General features: G+C 45.7%; 8 protein-coding genes across 8 annotated transcripts, besides 1 other annotated feature; 5 read left to right on the top strand and 3 right to left on the bottom strand.

The window, feature by feature from the left end:
* Positions 1 to 297: 297 nt before the first annotated feature.
* Positions 298 to 838, top strand: TSTA_012890 (uncharacterized protein; the record flags this gene model as incomplete). Its single annotated transcript, XM_002483371.1, has 2 exons — positions 298 to 763; positions 810 to 838. The coding sequence occupies 2 exons, from the start codon at positions 298 to 300 to the stop codon at positions 836 to 838; spliced, it is 495 nt and encodes a 164-aa protein (XP_002483416.1).
* Positions 839 to 1,254: 416 nt separating this feature from the next.
* Positions 1,255 to 3,072, bottom strand: TSTA_012880 (cytochrome P450, putative; the record flags this gene model as incomplete). The annotated part of the gene is made up of 5 exons (XM_002483370.1): positions 1,255 to 1,898; positions 1,973 to 2,338; positions 2,398 to 2,748; positions 2,803 to 2,950; positions 3,004 to 3,072. The coding sequence occupies 5 exons, from the start codon at positions 3,070 to 3,072 to the stop codon at positions 1,255 to 1,257; spliced, it is 1,578 nt and encodes a 525-aa protein (XP_002483415.1).
* Positions 3,073 to 5,514: 2,442 nt separating this feature from the next.
* TSTA_012870 (aspartic endopeptidase Pep1/aspergillopepsin F) lies at positions 5,515 to 6,732 on the bottom strand (the record flags this gene model as incomplete). The annotated part of the gene is made up of 2 exons (XM_002483369.1): positions 5,515 to 6,358; positions 6,413 to 6,732. 2 exons carry the CDS (start codon positions 6,730 to 6,732, stop codon positions 5,515 to 5,517), a joined length of 1,164 nt encoding a protein of 387 aa, XP_002483414.1.
* Positions 6,733 to 9,433: 2,701 nt separating this feature from the next.
* Positions 9,434 to 10,226, top strand: TSTA_012860 (uncharacterized protein; the record flags this gene model as incomplete). Its single annotated transcript, XM_002483368.1, has 2 exons — positions 9,434 to 9,731; positions 10,054 to 10,226. 2 exons carry the CDS (start codon positions 9,434 to 9,436, stop codon positions 10,224 to 10,226), a joined length of 471 nt encoding a protein of 156 aa, XP_002483413.1.
* A 1,521-nt stretch (positions 10,227 to 11,747) lies between these two features.
* TSTA_012850 (ankyrin repeat-rich membrane-spanning protein, putative) lies at positions 11,748 to 14,103 on the top strand (the record flags this gene model as incomplete). Its single annotated transcript, XM_002483367.1, has 2 exons — positions 11,748 to 12,120; positions 12,175 to 14,103. The coding sequence occupies 2 exons, from the start codon at positions 11,748 to 11,750 to the stop codon at positions 13,797 to 13,799; spliced, it is 1,998 nt and encodes a 665-aa protein (XP_002483412.1). The 3' UTR covers positions 13,800 to 14,103.
* A 157-nt stretch (positions 14,104 to 14,260) lies between these two features.
* Positions 14,261 to 14,306: a sequence feature (GA-rich).
* Positions 14,307 to 14,461: 155 nt separating this feature from the next.
* TSTA_012840 (uncharacterized protein) lies at positions 14,462 to 15,156 on the top strand (the record flags this gene model as incomplete). Its single annotated transcript, XM_002483366.1, has 2 exons — positions 14,462 to 14,496; positions 14,556 to 15,156. 2 exons carry the CDS (start codon positions 14,462 to 14,464, stop codon positions 15,154 to 15,156), a joined length of 636 nt encoding a protein of 211 aa, XP_002483411.1.
* A 307-nt stretch (positions 15,157 to 15,463) lies between these two features.
* TSTA_012830 (uncharacterized protein) lies at positions 15,464 to 16,453 on the bottom strand (the record flags this gene model as incomplete). The annotated part of the gene is made up of 2 exons (XM_002483365.1): positions 15,464 to 16,003; positions 16,145 to 16,453. The coding sequence occupies 2 exons, from the start codon at positions 16,451 to 16,453 to the stop codon at positions 15,464 to 15,466; spliced, it is 849 nt and encodes a 282-aa protein (XP_002483410.1).
* A 393-nt stretch (positions 16,454 to 16,846) lies between these two features.
* TSTA_012820 (uncharacterized protein) lies at positions 16,847 to 17,298 on the top strand (the record flags this gene model as incomplete). The annotated part of the gene is made up of 2 exons (XM_002483364.1): positions 16,847 to 16,929; positions 17,001 to 17,298. 2 exons carry the CDS (start codon positions 16,847 to 16,849, stop codon positions 17,296 to 17,298), a joined length of 381 nt encoding a protein of 126 aa, XP_002483409.1.
* Between the last annotated feature and the right edge of the window lie 845 nt (positions 17,299 to 18,143).

The raw sequence follows: 18,143 nt of genomic DNA, 5'->3' as shown, positions 1-18,143 counted from the left end.
GCCGGGGCCAGAAGCTGACATTGAACACTCAACTCAGGCCAATGATATCAGTAATCAATGGATGATAGTAGACTCAGCCTACAGCTCCCTAACATTGGCACTGAGTATAAGTACTGGTCGCTTCCCAGGCACTCTTGTATCCAAGCAACAACCTCAACAATCATCAACAATCATCATCAACTTCTCACCCTTCTTCTTTCGCTGTCAGTTTTTCGTTAGACCGTTTTCGTTACTTTAGAATCCTATTGAAGCTGGTTATACTAACCCGGTAAACATACACAGAACAGATACCGAAAAATGCAGCTCACCGTTCTCCTCGGCTTCCTGGTATACCTTGGCCAGGCAACCCCAACCCCCGAGGTTCCCGCCGAAGAGACCAAAACTCTCGAACAGCGGTCGACTGGTGTCTGGCTCGATGTCTACCACGAAGGCAATTGCAACAGTGGCTGGGAAGATCAACCCAACTCCGGCTGGGTGTGGTCAGGTCAATGCAAAAACTTCGAATCCTTCACTTACGGAGCCAGGCTCGGACAGGTTGATCTAAATAAAGGTCAAGTTGAATGGCAAGAATCCTGCACGCTGAAGTTCTGGGAAAACGCGGATTGCCACGGCAAAGCCACTGTGCATCATGTTAAGGATACTGGAACATGGAAACAGGGTAATGGTCCATTTTTCTATATGGCGTATAACTGCTTTGCCACTGCCAACACGGCTGACGGGTCGTTCCATCTTCAAAATGGAGCGGCGAGTGTCTTGATGACTTGTTAGATTGGGAGTAGTCGTGGGGACTCCAGAAAAAGATAATCTAGGCAAGATCACATGTATCGAGGGGGATTAAGATGTCGAATGATGATGTATCGAGTTAAAATTCTGTTCTTTCAATGTTGACGTGCAAAATTTACGCCAACTCGAATTTTTTTACAATGGGTTACCTTTTTTACTATACCCTGCAGAATTAGCGCAATAATATCCAGGTTTTCCCTTGCTCAGAATGTGAAATAAACGCATGAGATAAATCCGGCCTAGCATGCATTTATGATAATTCCACCAGGGCTCTTTTATGTGATAGTGAAGTTATACGGCGGGTTGTGATTCTTCATGAGACGGATCTTTGGAATAAGAAGGTAGAGTATATTAGAAGAGGCCGTCATATTCTAATTCTAGCATGGCTAATATCAATTTGTTGACATACTGGTATTGACTTGACAAATTAACCGATGCACCGACACCAAGTCATCACATTCTCATATCATTTCATTTACCACTCCCCACTGGACGAAATTGAATATATGGCCCGTCTTTCAAGCTGGTAAACGCCGAGAGAGTCTGGAATTGCCCCTTAAACACGCCCTTGCCCTCTCCCACATCTCCAAGCTCCGCCTCTGCCTTGCGGAAATCGCACTGAACAATGATAGCAGCCATTGCTAGTGAGATCTCTGTAAGTGCCAACCCCTTTCCAACACAGTTCCTTGGTCCTGTCGAGAATGTTGCAAAAGCAGCTTTGGCCAAGCTCACGGCTTCCTGGCCGCTCTCCTCCGGGATCCAGCGTTCGGGACGAAACCTGAACGGTTCTGGGTAGTATTTCTCGCTACGGTTTAGGGACCAGATTCCAGTGGCGACCTCATAGCCGGCCGGGACATGCACGCCGTTTTCTGGAATGCTAAGACCTCCGTCAAGGACCTCACGCCAAAGTGCTCCACTAACAGCAGGGGAAAGGCGTAGAGCTTCTTGTATGCATGCGCGAAGATAGGTGCATGAGTTAAGTTTCGGGCCCTGAGATACTTCTTCCGGTGTTGTAAAGACTGACCGGACTTCTTTTGTAACTCTATCGTAGGCGGCAGGATCTCGGGTAAGGTAGAAGAACAATGCGGCCATACCGGTTGATGATGTATCAGAACCTATGTTTCATGAGCATATGTATCATATAGAATAACTCAGAGTACCAGGTAAGAACCATAATCTTCAAACTTACCAGCGATAATCAGAAGGTTGCTATCAACCCAGAGCTGCGTGTTCGAAAGACTCTCCCCCGTTTCCGGGTCCGTCGCCGAAAGAAGTTTACTGAAAACATCGGCAGAGTACTTTTCTCCCTTTTCCTTCCTCTCCTGCATTATCTGTCCACTCTTTTTTGTGAATCGAATTGCCTTTTGTCGCGCTCCCGGGAATAGAATATGGTGTAATCCAATCTTTTCGAGATCGGGGAGTTGAAGGAGGAAACCAAAACGTTTTAACTGGGCCATGACGCCGTCAATGATCCAGTGGTTCTCAGAGTCGCCGATCAGATTATAGGATGCACCGAAAACAACTTGTGATATCACATCGAAGGTGTAGAAGTCACCTAAATTTCAAACCTCGTTTAGTCTAAAGTTATAGAGTTAGGGAAAGTGGAAGACATACTCCAATTACTCATATTCTTCGGGACACTCCACCCGTCTCCAGTTGACTTCAGCGATGTATTGAAACGATCATCCGTTTCACCAAGGGCATTTGCGAGCGACGCCGCAATCCTCGTCAACCGATGATCTACGGCCCGGATGTGAGCATCCGAGAAGCCTTGGTTGAGAAGTCCTCGAAGCAGCTTGTGTCTCTTGTCGTCAAGAGTGCAAAGAGTAGCATGAGTACCTCTGAAGAATGATACTTTCTCGTAGCCCCTAGATTTGTGTACGTTCGCGCCGTGCCCATAGATAGCTTTAAAACCCGCTTCTGCGTTGATCAAGATCCGGTTGGGTCCGTACCGCACAACGTCCCCTTTTGATGGTTAGCAAGGGGTTATCGGGAGTCAAAAATCTCAAGTGCTTTTACCGTATTTCTGATGGCATTCCCAGATATCAGTGTGCGCATCCCCGATCCACATGTGATATACCGCATACCCACTGGTCAATTTGGCAAGTAGCGGACCCGGATATTTGGCGTATGGGTGAAAGAACAATCGATATACGCCAACCCCGATCTATTATTTTTTGATGTTAGCACATTATCAATGCTTTTCTGGAGACAACGCACAGTTATTGACAAAAGCAGCCCAACGGAGATGACGGATGCGCGCCACAGCGCAGCTTGAAGGTTTTCCATCCTTAATACACTTTCGGGACGGGATTCAACCAGCCTCTTTACATGGGCTCAGAGAGTGCTAAACCAAAGAATATTAAAGAGGTCAACGGTTGAAAAAGGGTTTTCATTTATATCCTAGGCCTTTATCATTCTGTACTGCACGCTAGTTTACGTACAGCTTGAAATTAATAATCCTTTTTGATCGCAGTTCGTGGCAACATCATCCTAAAACAGTTTTTCTACAGGCATATCATGAAATAGAACATATATCGCCCCCTTTAGCCTACGCTGATTACTCATCTGTCCGAGTTTTCGGTATCGAGGATGTTAAGTGATCTTCCATCCTCATGATTACTGATCTTCTCCATTGCAGCCCTAAAACCGGTGGATTAGCACAGTTTAAAAGCTTGGCGAGCTAACACATTCATTTTTAAACCAAGATTAGGCATGAATTTTAGCTATAGGGTTTGAGTCAAATCTACAAGGTTGAGAAGAGGTAGCAGCTACTTGCGTAGAAGTGCTAACGTGGCGCTCTTCAACCACATAGCAGTCTGGGCCTCTTATTGTCTATGAAATTTCATTGGTTCAGGTGATATAATTTAGGGCATGGCATGATTCAAGTAGCTATGAGCCTATAAGCATCATTATTCAGGATCTAAATCTGGCGTCACAGTCCATGTCTGCAACCCAATACCCATCCAAGATCTTCAAAAAGTCTTACCAAATCGTACTTACTAGTTGCAAGGTTAATAGTATCACTATTATCCATTGTCCTATGTCCTACCGAGGTACAATGAACTCGATTGCCACGGAACGGATACCAGATTTGAAACAGCGAGGCAGGTTCTTTCAATATATTTTCTTTCTTTTTATATAAACTTCTTCTTTTATTCTATGAACTCTCTATATATATATATATCTCTCTCTCTCTGTAAGCTAATCGTGCTCAGTTTAATGTTATCTCCAGTAGATACACAATGCCGAATTGTGCCTAGGTACCAGACATATTTCGAGATCCGTCATAGACTTAATTCTGTATTTCCATTATCTATCTAGATACGTCTCTTTAGTCACATGGGTTAGGAGGTACCATACTTGGTTGCCATTCTTGACAAGTTGGTGCAAGGACACAATACTTTGAAAATAAATAACGGACTTTTCTCCATGCAGTATGAGCTTTTACCTGTAGAAAATTACTAAAAATGAGATGGACTCTGATGCTATTTTCTATTTGCCTTTGTCCAATAGCTACCTAGATGTGATTGAAACACGCCATTGATTTATTATAGCGTGGTGGATGATCTTGTCGAACAAGAGGGGGTACACTCCTTAATGTATCAAGTCCCGAGGTCAGTCAAAGGGTAGTTGTTGGATCGTTGAGGCAGTCGAGTTGACCTGGTGGGTTGTCGGAACGTTGGTTTACTAGAGCGATGACTAAGCGAAGGCGAGCACTAAACAATACGTATAAGGAACTAGGTCTATTTTCCGGCACTCCTCTCTAAGTCGCTATCTAGGAGTTTTGAACCTGTTTTTATATACAAGATTCCATAGAAGTGATATCACCAAAAGTCGACACTTGTGTGCAAATCGAACTTTCTAGAGATTGGCTGTAAAGTTGATTTGTAATGTTCAATATCGCGTTGGAATGTGATGCCAATTCTCGAAATTTCTTGATACGCAAATCTTGTCCCATTCCCAATTCCTCTCCCAAAATGGCTTAGCTCATCCTGAGTTCCAACATGGGTTGTTGGATATTTGATACGCTAATCCCAATCCGGATGCACTGACTAATCCTTGAATCCTCGGAAAAGCAACATATCCGCGAGAACAAGAGCGCCAAAAAGCAGACTACATTTTGGAGTCAGGATTGTTATTTATTCCGTAAATCTGTGAATTTCGCCACTACGTTTTGTATATAAAGAGGATCAGGATGTGTGTCTAGAGGGGATTTTAGAGAGTGTGCAAATCAGAGTCAATTATTCCTCACCCAAATTGTACGCTCCTATCAGAGCCTAACCCTGTTCGGACTAGTACCAAAAGATTCCAATATGGGTAACCAGTCACGTGATGTTTCACGTGACTCCGGCGCAAGAGTTATCTCACAACGCTGTTGAATAGCTTCAGAGAGAAGAACAGACAATCACATACATTTTACCCATACAAAACTGCAGTACCTGCTAAACATCCTACGTACGTACGTACATTAACGTGTACACGTGCTTTATGCACCCACAGTACTAAACTCTACTTTTTAGAATTCGCAATTGAGGTTCTACAACCCTGGGGTGGTTATGGCGCTATTCAAATATAAAATAAGTGTATATATTTTTTCCCATATGTGCAGATTATATACACGGATATGTACCAATTAATCTCCCTTCAGTCTGATTATAAATTCATTCAATCACAATTTTTCATTCTCAAAGGATCGCCACAAAAAGGTTTTTGACCTCACGTGGTTATTTAAGCTTGAGCGGCGAAACCGAGCTGGAGGTTGTCGCCATCAAAGACAACGTATTGGCTCTTGAGGAAGACATCACCGAGAATGCTGAAGCCAATTCCAGAGTTGGACTGGATACCACCGAAGCAAGTGCTGCCAGTAGAAGCATAGTTGATGTATTTACCAGGGATAACGGCAGTGTAGTCACCAATCTGGACACCGAAGTCAGGAAGATCAGCGCTGCAGTCAAAGACGTAACCACCCTGGGAGGAGTCGTTCTGGGCGCCCTGGACTTGGCTGTAGTACTCGTCGACAATGCTGTCATCGAGGAGGACAAGGGTGGTGCCAGTGTCGGCAATGGCGGAGAAAGAGCTGCCGCCGCCAGAGCCACCGATGGAGTAACCGTCGGCAGTGAATTGCCAGAATCCTTGGCTGTTGTCGACGTTGGTGTAGGCGAGCGAGCCCTTGTACTTGGACTTATCGATGAAGCCAAAGTCGTAGGTACCAGGAGCCTGGTGCTTCAAGGTAACAGCGAAGACAGGCTTGGCCAAGCTGCTCTTGACATTGTCGTAGAAGGTCTTCTGAGGGGTAGGAGAGACGGTGTTGATGGAAGAGAAAGCCAATCCAAGGAGACCGTCGTTGCTGGTATCCTGGGAGAATTCGCTGCTGACTTGAGTAGCGACCTCAACGGCCTGGGAGCTGGCGGTGACACCGCCGACGACAACCTTGTCCTTGTAGACAACACCGCTGGCGGAGCTGCCGTCTCCATAGGAGATTTGCCAGCTGGCACCGGAAACCTTCTTGCCGGTGCTGGTGTCGTAGGTGCTGTGAGAACCAACTCCACGGGTGCTGGCAGAGTAGGTCCAGCTGTAAAACGTGTTAGTTTGCAGTCCCATTTACGTAAGGAAAATGAATACATACAGATCAGCGGAACCAGTGTCAAAGTCAAGGTGCAAGGTGCTGCTACCAGCAGTGATAGGGGTGACGTATTCCTCATCATCGGCGGTGGGCTTGTTGGTGGCAGAGCCAGACTGAGCGGAGGCAGCAGCAGAGGCGACATTGCTAGGAATCTCAGCATGGTACTTGGCAAGGGCCTTGGCGTATTTGACAGCGGGGTGGATAGCAGGCTTCTTGACGGCAACCTGGTTGATGGAGAAGCTAGTGGTCGAGCTGGGAGCAGGGGCAGCTGCAGCAAGAGCCGACAGGGCCAAGGCAGAGACGACAGTCTTGGAGTTAACCATTTTGATGAGATGGATCCGGAAGAGGCAGATGATTGAGAATGAAGAATTGTGATGATCTGGAGAAAGAAAATTCAGTTGATCGAGGGGGATTTACTTGATATTTATACTTTTTGATCCCGATGATAGTCCAGTATTATTCTATCACGTATGAAAGGAGGAAGATAACGATGTCGCATCTTTGCTCCCGTCATTCCTAGCCTGTCTTTGGTGCTGATACTATTCCTCTGCAAATGGAAACTTGATCGCGAATGACCATAAAACGTTTACCCGAGATAAGAAACATCCCCGACGTACGAAGAGGGGAGATGGTTGTCTGCACGAAGCCCCATCCTGGTATGTAGCACTTATCTTCAGACACGGTCCAATTCAGTCATAGTATCAGGAAACAACGAAAAGAGTCAGCGAATCATGTTGCATTCGTTATTGGCATGTTTAATGACGTGCCGAATGAAAGGTGGCAGTAGGCTTGAAAGCATTGAAACCATGGCGTAGATCGTGTCTGGCCAAGACTTGTCGAAAGCATTGATTATTCAGAACAGATGTCTGTCTTTCGAGACTAGCACCTCGTCGAGCAATATGCAGATCCCTCGATTGCTACCATGCGATGCTTGTATATGCATAAGCTTCAGCCCATCGATCATTAGATCCGTTCTAAATCCCGGATCATCACCAACGAGTAGACCTGGTTGGCTGAAGCTTGACAGGACGTAGCAATCTAGAAAATTCATACCCCGTATTTATTCCACCAGTCTAGCCTCAATATGGTAGGTCACAGTAAGCAATCACTGAAATGGCCCGGTTGTGGATCTGATTCGTGATCAGCGTTGAGGCTCAGGTTCCCATTTTATTAAAAGAAACTGGCTTATATAAATTAAACTGCAACAATCACTGGTGCAAGGGCCAGCATGAAAAGTCGGAATATTGCATTTTGCCGAATGATGCGCTCCTATGAGAATTCATGATAAGCAATACAACATAGAGCGGCATAGATTCCAGGAGGAAATGGCGAGGATGTCTCATGACGTGTGAGAGCATTAAAATGCTTAGAAACTTTCGAGTCCCTTATTCACATTGCGATCGTCTTTGCTGAGGCATAGTGCTGACCAACCGATTGCACCAGGAACAGCACAGAAAAAATTGCCAAGTACTAGTATAGTCGCGCCGGAAGCGATTGAAACAGCTCTAATCTTACTTCAGTGCCAACCGAGACGATTAGTAGCGTCGAATGAGGGCTTCCGGAGGTCTCCGTTGAGTCCTTAACAGACCTCTTTTATCAGATCGAGTGGAAATTTTGTGTCATGTGAAAGCGGGGGCTGTAAGCTTGATGTGACTATACCGACTCGTGTCTTGTTGAAGCCAATTCGACATGATAAGTCGTTCGGTTCGAATATATTGCTTGAATATTGTACGTGTCGACATTATGCAACGGCATTGATGCGAATTCCCCTACCAATCTTCCTAAAATCCAATCACCTTCCTGATAAAGAATGATATGAACTCTAGAAGCGAGAGATCTACGGCTAAAATCCACAACTGGCGGCGCTAGTCGGGATGTTGGGTATGATCGCGCGAAGCAAAATCCGCCAGTACTAATTTTGAGTCTTATGGCCGTGAGACCAATGAAATCAAGCATCTGCCGGGTATATACACTCAACTAACTGTTTACGGCGCATACCCTGGACACGTTGTAGCGACTTGCGACTACCGAGTGCTGAATCCCGGGCATCCCGCTTGCTAACAGAGTATTATTCGATGAGTCGACATGGCCAGTCGATAACACTGGAAAACAAGCCTACCTACAACCCTTGGCATCTATCCTTCGATAACCGTCGTCTACCCCTGAACTAGCACGGATCAGAACTAGTTATATGCTCTTAATTATACCGCGGACAGTTGATAACGGATTCGTGATGATTGCTATCAATTGGTCATATCTGCAGCAGACCATCTGAGCAATCCCAGCACGAACACATCAGCCTACCGAAGTCGACGATTCAGTGAAAGAAACCGGATTGATATGTAGAAGAGCAACAGAATGCCAACTATGATCGCCACTTTGGGCTATGACAAATTTAGGGTAGAGGCTTAGGGTATAGGGTATAGGGCTAGGGTATAGCCTATAGGGCTATGTTGGACATTGACCGCAATAGTGCACTTCCGGCCCAGTCTTATGAAACAAAGGGAAACTTGACAAGTCATAAGTTAGATTCAACTTGGGTTCTTCAGACAGAGCTATCTTGAAGAATTTCTTCACTTGGATGGGATGAATAGTGGTTCTCCCATCAATATCTAGACCAGTTGCAACGATTAGGGTCAGACCTCAAGCGCTCATCCAAGCGGCAAAAGCATAACTTGGTCGTCATCGACGCCGCGGCGGCTGCCCTTCCAGTTCAACACCAGACCTCAAATCGCGAGACGAAACGCAATGGATATCATTCCTAAACCAGAAGTCAACTTCAGAAGACGAGTGGCTATGAATGAATGTGCAAAGGAGCGGAAGAGGATTCCCCCAAAAATGGGTCAAGCATGTACCGATCGCGCATCGCCCCACAGCCGAAGCTGTACGTCCGTATCTTCATCGACTACTGATTGAGCTGTTCCTGATGATAATGAATTGCCTTGACCTGAGGGATATTTTATACCTATGATCAGGAAATCCATGCAACTTCTGGGGAACTGGGATATTCCAGGGTCTTCAGGAATGCCTTTATCGAAGGAAGCCATTGTCTACGAGCGCCTCGAGTTGTGTCAAATGTTGATCAAAGCTGGTGCAAGTCTTGATTCACCTGTTCCCACAGAGCCACCCATACCAAGGATCCCTCCCAATACACAGCGGAACCCGGATCGTCTTACTGATTTCACTGATAACGAAGCTAACTTCTGCTGGGCTCCCAACTATCCATACTTGGGCCCGCTTCATTTGGCCGCGATTGTGGACAATCTGGAAATAGTAGAACTATTCTTATCATGCTGCGCGGACACCGGTGCATCGGCAGGGGGTACGGGTCGCTGCTGCACTTAACGAAATGCAATAGAATTGCCGAGTTACTTCTTTTGCATGGGGCAGCTGTCATGCATTGAATGGAACGGGCGCTACGCCGTTGATGATCGCTATAGCAATGCGCAGAGAAAAACTTGCTGAGATACTTACTTGAAGCGCATGTGGATCCTAGCGCTTGCAGTCAAGAATCGGTGATGCCAATGGCTATAGCATGCCAAAGCGGCAATACGAACATTATACGCCAACTGATCACCTCCAGTTATGAGGTTCAGGTCATGAAAAACATCTTCGGGGTGATTTACTTCCTCCGCTTGCAATAGCGGTTGTACCTGGACACAAAGAGGCCACGCGAATATTGTTAGAAAATGGAGCGAATGCAAATTTCTTGTCGCCCGGTTGGGGAACTTTACTGCATATTGCCCAAGATAGCAAGATTGCTCAATTACTTATTGCGTTCGGCGCTGACATTGGCGAAAGAGGTCTTGAAGAATGAACGTCATTGCAAAATGCTGCTCTTCAAAAAAAGCATGATGTGTTCAAGGTGCTTGTGACTGCTGAAGCAGATATGGACTTTCATGCTGACTGCCACAATTTCTTGTCCGCGCTGTCCGTGATGACCAGTATACCACAGTCAAGTTGCTTGTCACGCGTTGTAATATTAAAATTCCCGCGGACATAAAACTGAAACCACTTCAAAACTGCCGCGAAGGCATGGCACGCTTGTTGATAGAGACAAATTCTTACATTCTGAACATTCCAGATGGCGAAGGCAACACTATGCTTGATATGGCGATCCAATGGGGCTCGGGCTCACTGCTCCAACGGCTCATTGACGCTGGAGAAGATTCCTATAATGTTGAAAAGACGAAACTACCAACCGGTATACCGGCGCATAAAAACAAGCTGGGCATTTTGCGGGATTTCAGAGAGAGGCGATGGCAAGAAACCCAATATCTATTATTTGTCGATTCTACTAGCGACTGAGAATGAGCCGGTCTATGTAACAATACTCAAACCTCTCGGGTTAATATTTTAATGATTCTGAAGCCACTGAATCATACCGTTTCGTATTCCCACTAATATCAGTTTAGATGACTCTAATGTGGAACTGAAGAGCACGTAATTGTTAACACTAAAAGAGATTAATATATTAGACGTACCCTTCATCCCTAAATTGTATTCACGTCTCGATATCATTAATTATGAGATGGGCCCTGAGAGTCCTCCCTTTCGTTATAGCCAGGTTCTACTGTATATGCTACGTCTTCAACTCCCGAGGTCCATTTATGTCCACGCTAATGGATGGGTTTTGTTTGAGCTCATTCAATTAATCCATCCTTTTTGATTCACAGATGCTACACACTGAGAGACGATCATGCAAGAGAACATACCCTAGAGCCCCAGTTGCTCTCTGTTGTCAGCCTCGGGAATTCGACGCACATTGGTTATTAGGATACATAAGTTTGATCCGTATGTAATCTTCACTCATGCACTGCCGCGTAGATAGGTCGGGAAATAGCAGCAAGATCAAAACATAAACACGAGCTGGCATCTGTTGACCGAGGGACGTCAAGAAGTCTACATAATCCGGCCGTCTTATTGGTCAGATTAGACTTATATGTACTAATCCAAAAGAGGCCAGATTTATGGATGTATTAGCCAATCAGAATCGTGATTCAGCACGCGACGCGTTGTGATCCGCATGCTTTTTCCAGTCACCCCTATTATCCCCCTACTATAAAGACTTCTGGTTTTTCTTTTTTATTTTGGCAAACATCTGACTAAATAGCGGTATTCTGTACAATAGAGGTCAAATGTAAGTAATATCTATCTCTCTGCTGGAGCATTCCGTTCCCATTTCCTGTTTACTTAGATATACTTAGTCTAAACTTTTCCATCTCTCGAGCCCAGCGAGAGCAGACAACTGGTATAGACCAGAACAACAGCAACAACACCATTCTTTAAGTGAAAAAAAGAGAAGACAATAGTCCGAGAGAGGAGAGGGAACACAAAAATGAATATGACAGCAAGGGCTAGGCAGCGTGCTCAGATCCAACGCATCGGGCGAGAGCTTATGTATCAGCTCCCCGCTGAGTTGTTCACAGCAACCCTAGACTACCTCAACTTCGACGACATTATGTGGCTCTGCGAAGACCCGGAGTTTCCTTCTGGATTGCTGCAGCGAAAACATCTCCTGGATCACTACGGTTCCTCGATATTAGGCGATGTTGTATCCAATGACTGGAAGTTTCATTCAGCGATCAGGAACTTTATCCACATCCTTGGAGAATGGGATGTCAAAACCCGCCGACACAACCTTAGGCCTTTACTTGCAACGATTGACAGTTATGGACGATACGAATTGTGTGAGACATTCCTCGAGGAAGGTGCGAAAGTGAATCATTCCGAAACGACTGTGTTCTCTATACAAAGACTACTAGACTACTTCATGGGAATGAGAGAGGAGACATTGGGAAAGTACATTGATATTGGCGCAAGCGAAACCAAAAATGAACTGGCTAAGACGCCTTTGGAACCGCTGCATGCTGCCGTGCTTGCGATGAAGAAGGAAATAGTGGAACTGCTTTTGAAGCACGGCGCGAATCCCAACTCGCGTGCGGGAGTACTTGGGACGGCATTGCACTTTGCGAAAGATGATAAAGTGGCCAAGTTACTTCTTGCACATGGGGCAGACATCAACGCTAAGGATGCGTTAGGGTATACCCCGCTGTCTAATGCCATATTGAAGGACAAACCAGATTTGGTTAAGTTGTTAGTTGAATCAGGAGCAGATGTCGAACTCTTGTACGATGGTAATCTGTCAGCACTTGATCTGGCAATTAAATACAGCAGGTACAACACCAACATTGTGCGAACATTGGCTGATGCTAAGTGTTACATCAACGGTCCCCCGGGTGTTGTCCCTCCTCTGCACCGGGCTGTTGAAAACAATGAAGAAGACATCATCCCAATACTGATTGAAGCAGGGGCAGATCTCGCTGTGCGCTACGAGGGCCGAACAGTATTGCACGTGGTGCAAAGTCCGTGCATTGCCAGTCGACTCCTTGCATACGGAGCAGACGTCAATGCAAAAGACAAAAATGGCTCCACACCATTTATGCTGGCGACAGAACGTGGCATTGATCTCATGGATGTATATCTTATGGCCGGAGCGGCTGTGTGCACAACACATCTTCGGGAGAAGAAAATTCTGTTTCAGCTAGTGTCTGCTGGCCAATATCATATATTAAAGTCACTCATGTCGCAATGTGACCTCAAACCAGCAATTTATGGCGTGGAGAATTTACTTGAGGGACAAAGTCTACTCGACTTTGCTATGAGCTGTGGCTTCGAAGGGATTGCTGACTTGCTCGTGGAGACATTTCCCCACCTTGTGATTTCAGAGGATGGCGAAAATGAAGACCATATCTTGTGGACGGCGGCAAAGCATTCTTCAAGACGCATGCTTCAAAGAATCATCGATTTGAGGAAAAAGGTCGAAGTCAAGGACGTTGATTTTCAAGATGGGTTGGTTGTCGCCCTTGACCGTGGACAGGCGGATATTGTGGAAATCTTTCTACAGGCCCTTATTGATCCATCAAACCTTGGTCACGGTGTCCACGTGCCACTATTTGTCCTGACTGCTGGGACAAATCTTGCTTTGTGCGACATGGCAATGTATCTTCCAGAAGACCCTAGCAAGTGGATCCCGGATTGTGAACGTTACTACCTTTCGATGGAAACTTGCCATGATAATATTGAGATAAATATGAAAATGTTGAGGATACTTCTTGATCATGGCGCGGATGTTTCTCGTGCTGAATATGAAGGAATAGGAATCTTGCATTGTGCTGCGTGGCGGAATAGCGAACCTCTCATGAGAGCACTCTTGGAGGCCGGAGCTGATCCTCTTTTCAAGGATGAAAATGGTTATACTCCTGCAGATTGGGCGGCTAAAATGTCTCATTTTCAGATCGAAAAGATCCTGCGACAGGCAGAAGAGGAAGCTCTAGCGAAGCAGCCCAAGGAAGAAGGTCAATCTGCTGGTGTTAAAGGTCAACTATAGGATAGTTATTCTCGGACTCAATGCTCTAATATGAAACGCAACGACGAGGCAGAAGCTGGCTATGTCTCGACTCACCTGCTATCGACACCACATGGTATGTCAGCAAAGGTTCCACAGGGTGCTGGTATCTGAAGTGAACCATTGCTGGACCCTGTGATGACAGGTATATTGGCGAAGTGTATGATATTGGCTTGGCATTGGTTTGGTATGTATTATAATAGAGACTCATATAGGTGAAAATCTCCCAACTGAAATTTAATAATAATTCAAGGCTCTCTAAATGATAGAGACCTAGCTATCTGGAAGCCACTTGCTCTACAGTAACATCGAAACTAATAAACAAAAGAGAGTCTATGCCATTTGCATTGGTTGGATGCCTGAAATCACAAGGCTCTCAAGCTTGCGTGAGTCGTTCACGATCATGACCTAAAAGATCATTGTGTTTGTTTTCTCCCACTAGGTTTCTTCTTCTCTCTCTCTTCTCCTTTCTTTCTGTTCTCTTTCTTTTCACTCGCACAACGACAATATTTCCTGAAAGCTCATGTCAGGTGTTCTGGTTTGTTGTCAGTTTGGTTTGATCATTCTATTACTTGAAAATATCTCTGCTTCTCACTTCTGAATATCTCTATACACAGCTCCTAAACGAGAATTTCTACGCAAAAATGTCTGAGCCTCCACTGCGTTTCAACCTGATAGAGTAAGTCAATCCATCATGTAGCTCCCAACGTTCATCAAAATATACTAATTATCATTTAGGCTCGAGTCCGAAGGCACGATTCCCGTGTACGTCAATGACCGCTTCGCCTGGCAACTCCCAAAAAAGCTGCTCTCGATGCGTGCTCCAAAGGTTCTCGAGGGTGATGCCACGAGTTGGAAGATCCAAAATTTCTCCCCTGACGCGTTCAAGCTCCTCACTGGCTGGCTCTACAGTCCTCGCGGCATACTCAGTGGGCCTCCAGCTGGAAAGCCAATCAACCCCTATCTCGAGCTCGCCCGTCTCGCGAACCGTTATGAGATCGCAGGCCTCGCGCCCCTTGTCAATAAGATGGTGCAGAAGAGCTTCGATGACCCCGAAAACATGGCGTTCATGGGTGAGACTTACAACGCTCTCGATCCTCATTCGCCCGACCGGGCCAGCATTAGTGCTCGTTTCGCGGCTCTGGTCGTGAGCAAAAATATGGATGTCTCGACCCTGAAGCCTTTACTGAAGTCTTCCGATCTTACTCGTGACATGCTCGCTTGGATCGCGATCTACTATGAGCATCGATGTGAGCATAAGGAACTCGACGAAATCATGATCTGGATGGCCGGCCAGTGCCAGTTGTGGTTGGATGCTGTTGACGAAGCCGCCAACTGAGTTACTTCACTGGTGCATCGTGAATGTATTCATCTACAATCGGATACGTCGTAATGCAGATGCTATTTCATATATGGAGTGTATCATGCCACAAATGGACCAAACTTCATAACAAAAGGGGACGAATGGCTACTGCTTGGGGTGGTTACTGGCGAGTTCAAGAGAATTTTGGAGGGTGGTGTGAATACAAAGTGCGGACAACTTGTCTATAATGTGAGATAGTACCGAAAAAGTCTCATCATTTCAATACAATATATTCGGTGTCAACAGATATCAACAGGTTCTTTTTATATGCACGTAGATTTAATCACTTGCGTCGTAGAATATATAACCAATGAAACACCTCAGGCACCATGGCAGCTGCAGACGACGTCTGACCAGAAGGAGCCCTGAGCGGAGTACGCGAGGCAACTTCCCAGAATCTATCCAAATATTCCAAGCCATCAAATCGCGCGCTAGAGTACGATAGTACCAGCCAAATCGTACCTGCTCTAGACAAGGGGACCAGATGAAGAGATAGCAACTCGACAGGGGAAAGGGTGAGACTCTCATCCGGTCCCTTGAAGTTTGAAGGATCCTGTAGCAAATCCTGCACGACTGGGCAGATGGTATCTGTTTCGGACTGTATTGCCGAACGATAAAATTTTCGAGGCACGGACGTCGCAATGGCATCGCTGGTACTCTTGTCCGGAAAAACATCGAAGGGGGCGAGTGGTAAAAGTCGCTGGGATATGTCTTTCCAGGAGCACAGATCTGCTTGGGTCCAGTGCATGATATGATCTTGATCTGATTTTGTGTTTTCTCGTTCGAGACCTAATCGAACTGCTTCGGAGGAAAAGTCCACATTCTGAAGATATAAAGCAAATGATGGAAATGGATTCGTCAGCTTCCATCCAGTTATCTTGGCCAGGTTTCAATAAAAAATTGAAACCAATCTATATCACAGAGCTCGTATTATAGGAAACTTAAGATATATCAGGGATCATACAACAATATCACAGCCCTTCCAACCCCGGCTTTCAAAAGCCTCACAGAGTTTGCTTCCAAGCGCTGAAATACCAGGTCCCAGGTGTAATACACGAGGACCACCAGGTATAATATCCTTCTTCACATCCCGACTTTCCAGCTCAGCCATGGCACGCTCAATAAGCAAATCGCCCTCGTTGAGCCATTCGCCTACATCCTGGCCGGTTATGAACTTCTTGTCCCAGTAGGCTGCATCATCATAGTCAGGAGCGCCCTTGACCATTTTATGTTTTGTAGTATTCTGTTTCTGATGTGCTGGGGAAGTGTTCATGATTGGAAGATATACAAAAGCGAGGAGGTCAGGAAGCCTGAGAAATTTGATATCCATTGAATGTCATTTCTGATTGGCCGATCAAATATCCACAATCTACCATGAATGGCATAGTGTACTTCTGTCTAATTAACCAATCACGCGTTAAACAGCACGATGAAAATAATGAAAAAGAGAAACCTCAACTCTTATGACCAGGCAGAAGAACCCTGACTCCGGACATCTACTGCTGGTCCATCCCAAGTGCGATCATCATGAAACTCAGAATCATCAACCCCCGACACCCTATGCGACATATCAATAAAAGCAGGATTTGAGACCGGTTTTGGCACGCCGCCACTACTGCGTCCCGTGTCGTCTTGGGTCCTCCTGGCGAAGGCATAGCTTGTGAAAATGAAGTATGCAGCGGCACACATTATTAATCCTACGGCGACGGATCCAATTGCTATTCCTGCTATCTGTCCACCGGTGAGACCGTGATGTATAGGTGATGGGCTGGCAGTGCTGATGACTGAGCTGGTAACTATTTTATTCAGCAATAAATTAGAAATTGCGTTCGACACCCGTGGGAGAACAGCGTCGACCTACGCGAAGTCAATGAGGAAGTAACGGATGTTGTTGCATCATTAGTCGGGCTACTCGTCGTTTGGGACTTGGACCCTGCAGAAGGAAACGAGGAGCTCGATGCGGCTGGTGTTACCTCCGTTGGACCGCTCGCTGTGATCATGAGGAGAGCCTGTCAGAACGATTTCATCTACATGTCTTCTAGAGAAGAAAACATACACGAAGAAATTGGGCCTCCTCCAGATCCAGTAGTTGTTGTTGCTAAAACAAAAATTTTTTGAGCTGTCGGACCGCATGTCCACGAGGTAAGCAGGTCCGAGCCTCCAACTGCAGTACTACGAATATAGGTCACGCAAGCATCAGAACTATGATCAAAGGCACATCAGCAGCTGTCCAACAAATTCTCCGTGGCTCTTCCGAGCAGAAGATGGTAATAGGTCTGTTCTCTTATCATCGCCGAATCTGCGGGTATACGCAGTTTACAATATCGGCCCCTTCACAATATGGTTCGGGATCGAGCTCACATGTTGCAGGACTATCACAAGAAAACATGCCACAACAACCCCAATAATAGGCAGAGAAGGTACACGAGGCTGTCCCAGGGCAGATTAACGGAGACTCTGTTTTATAAGTTAGAACCTCACCACTATCAACGGCTTTTGATCCTGTCTACATACTAGGGTCTCCATTGATATAACCACAAGTTTGACTTCCTGCTCTTTTTTCAATCATATTTACGTCGTATTCGGGGCCCGGTGTGATCAATGGAGGAGGTATATATGCATCTAGTATTCCAAAAGTGGAATGCGCAAGTAGAACGATGAGCGGTATTCTGATTTCACGCATGCTTTCCTTATATGGTCACACGAGTGTTAATTCGGTATTCAGACGGTTTTTGATGGTGTATTCGTCAGATCTAAGTAAATTAGTCAATAAAAAGCATGGGACGGAACTACAGCTACTTATCGCTCGTTCGAGTTATAGGGTTAGGGCAGAAGGCTGAGGTCATTTATTATGTCCGACGGATCCGAGTCAATATTCTTTTTCTATGATAGTTTACGCCACAGACTTTAACTCACTAAGTAATTCCGAGACGTGGGTTGATGATCAGGAATATACCATGCTC

Source organism: Talaromyces stipitatus, genomic scaffold, assembly GCF_000003125.1.
Source record: "Talaromyces stipitatus ATCC 10500 scf_1105507295549 genomic scaffold, whole genome shotgun sequence".
Taxonomy (NCBI): Eukaryota; Fungi; Ascomycota; class Eurotiomycetes; order Eurotiales; family Trichocomaceae; genus Talaromyces; species Talaromyces stipitatus.
Note: the sequence above shows the minus strand (reverse complement) of the source record. Positions and strands in the feature narration are given on the sequence as shown.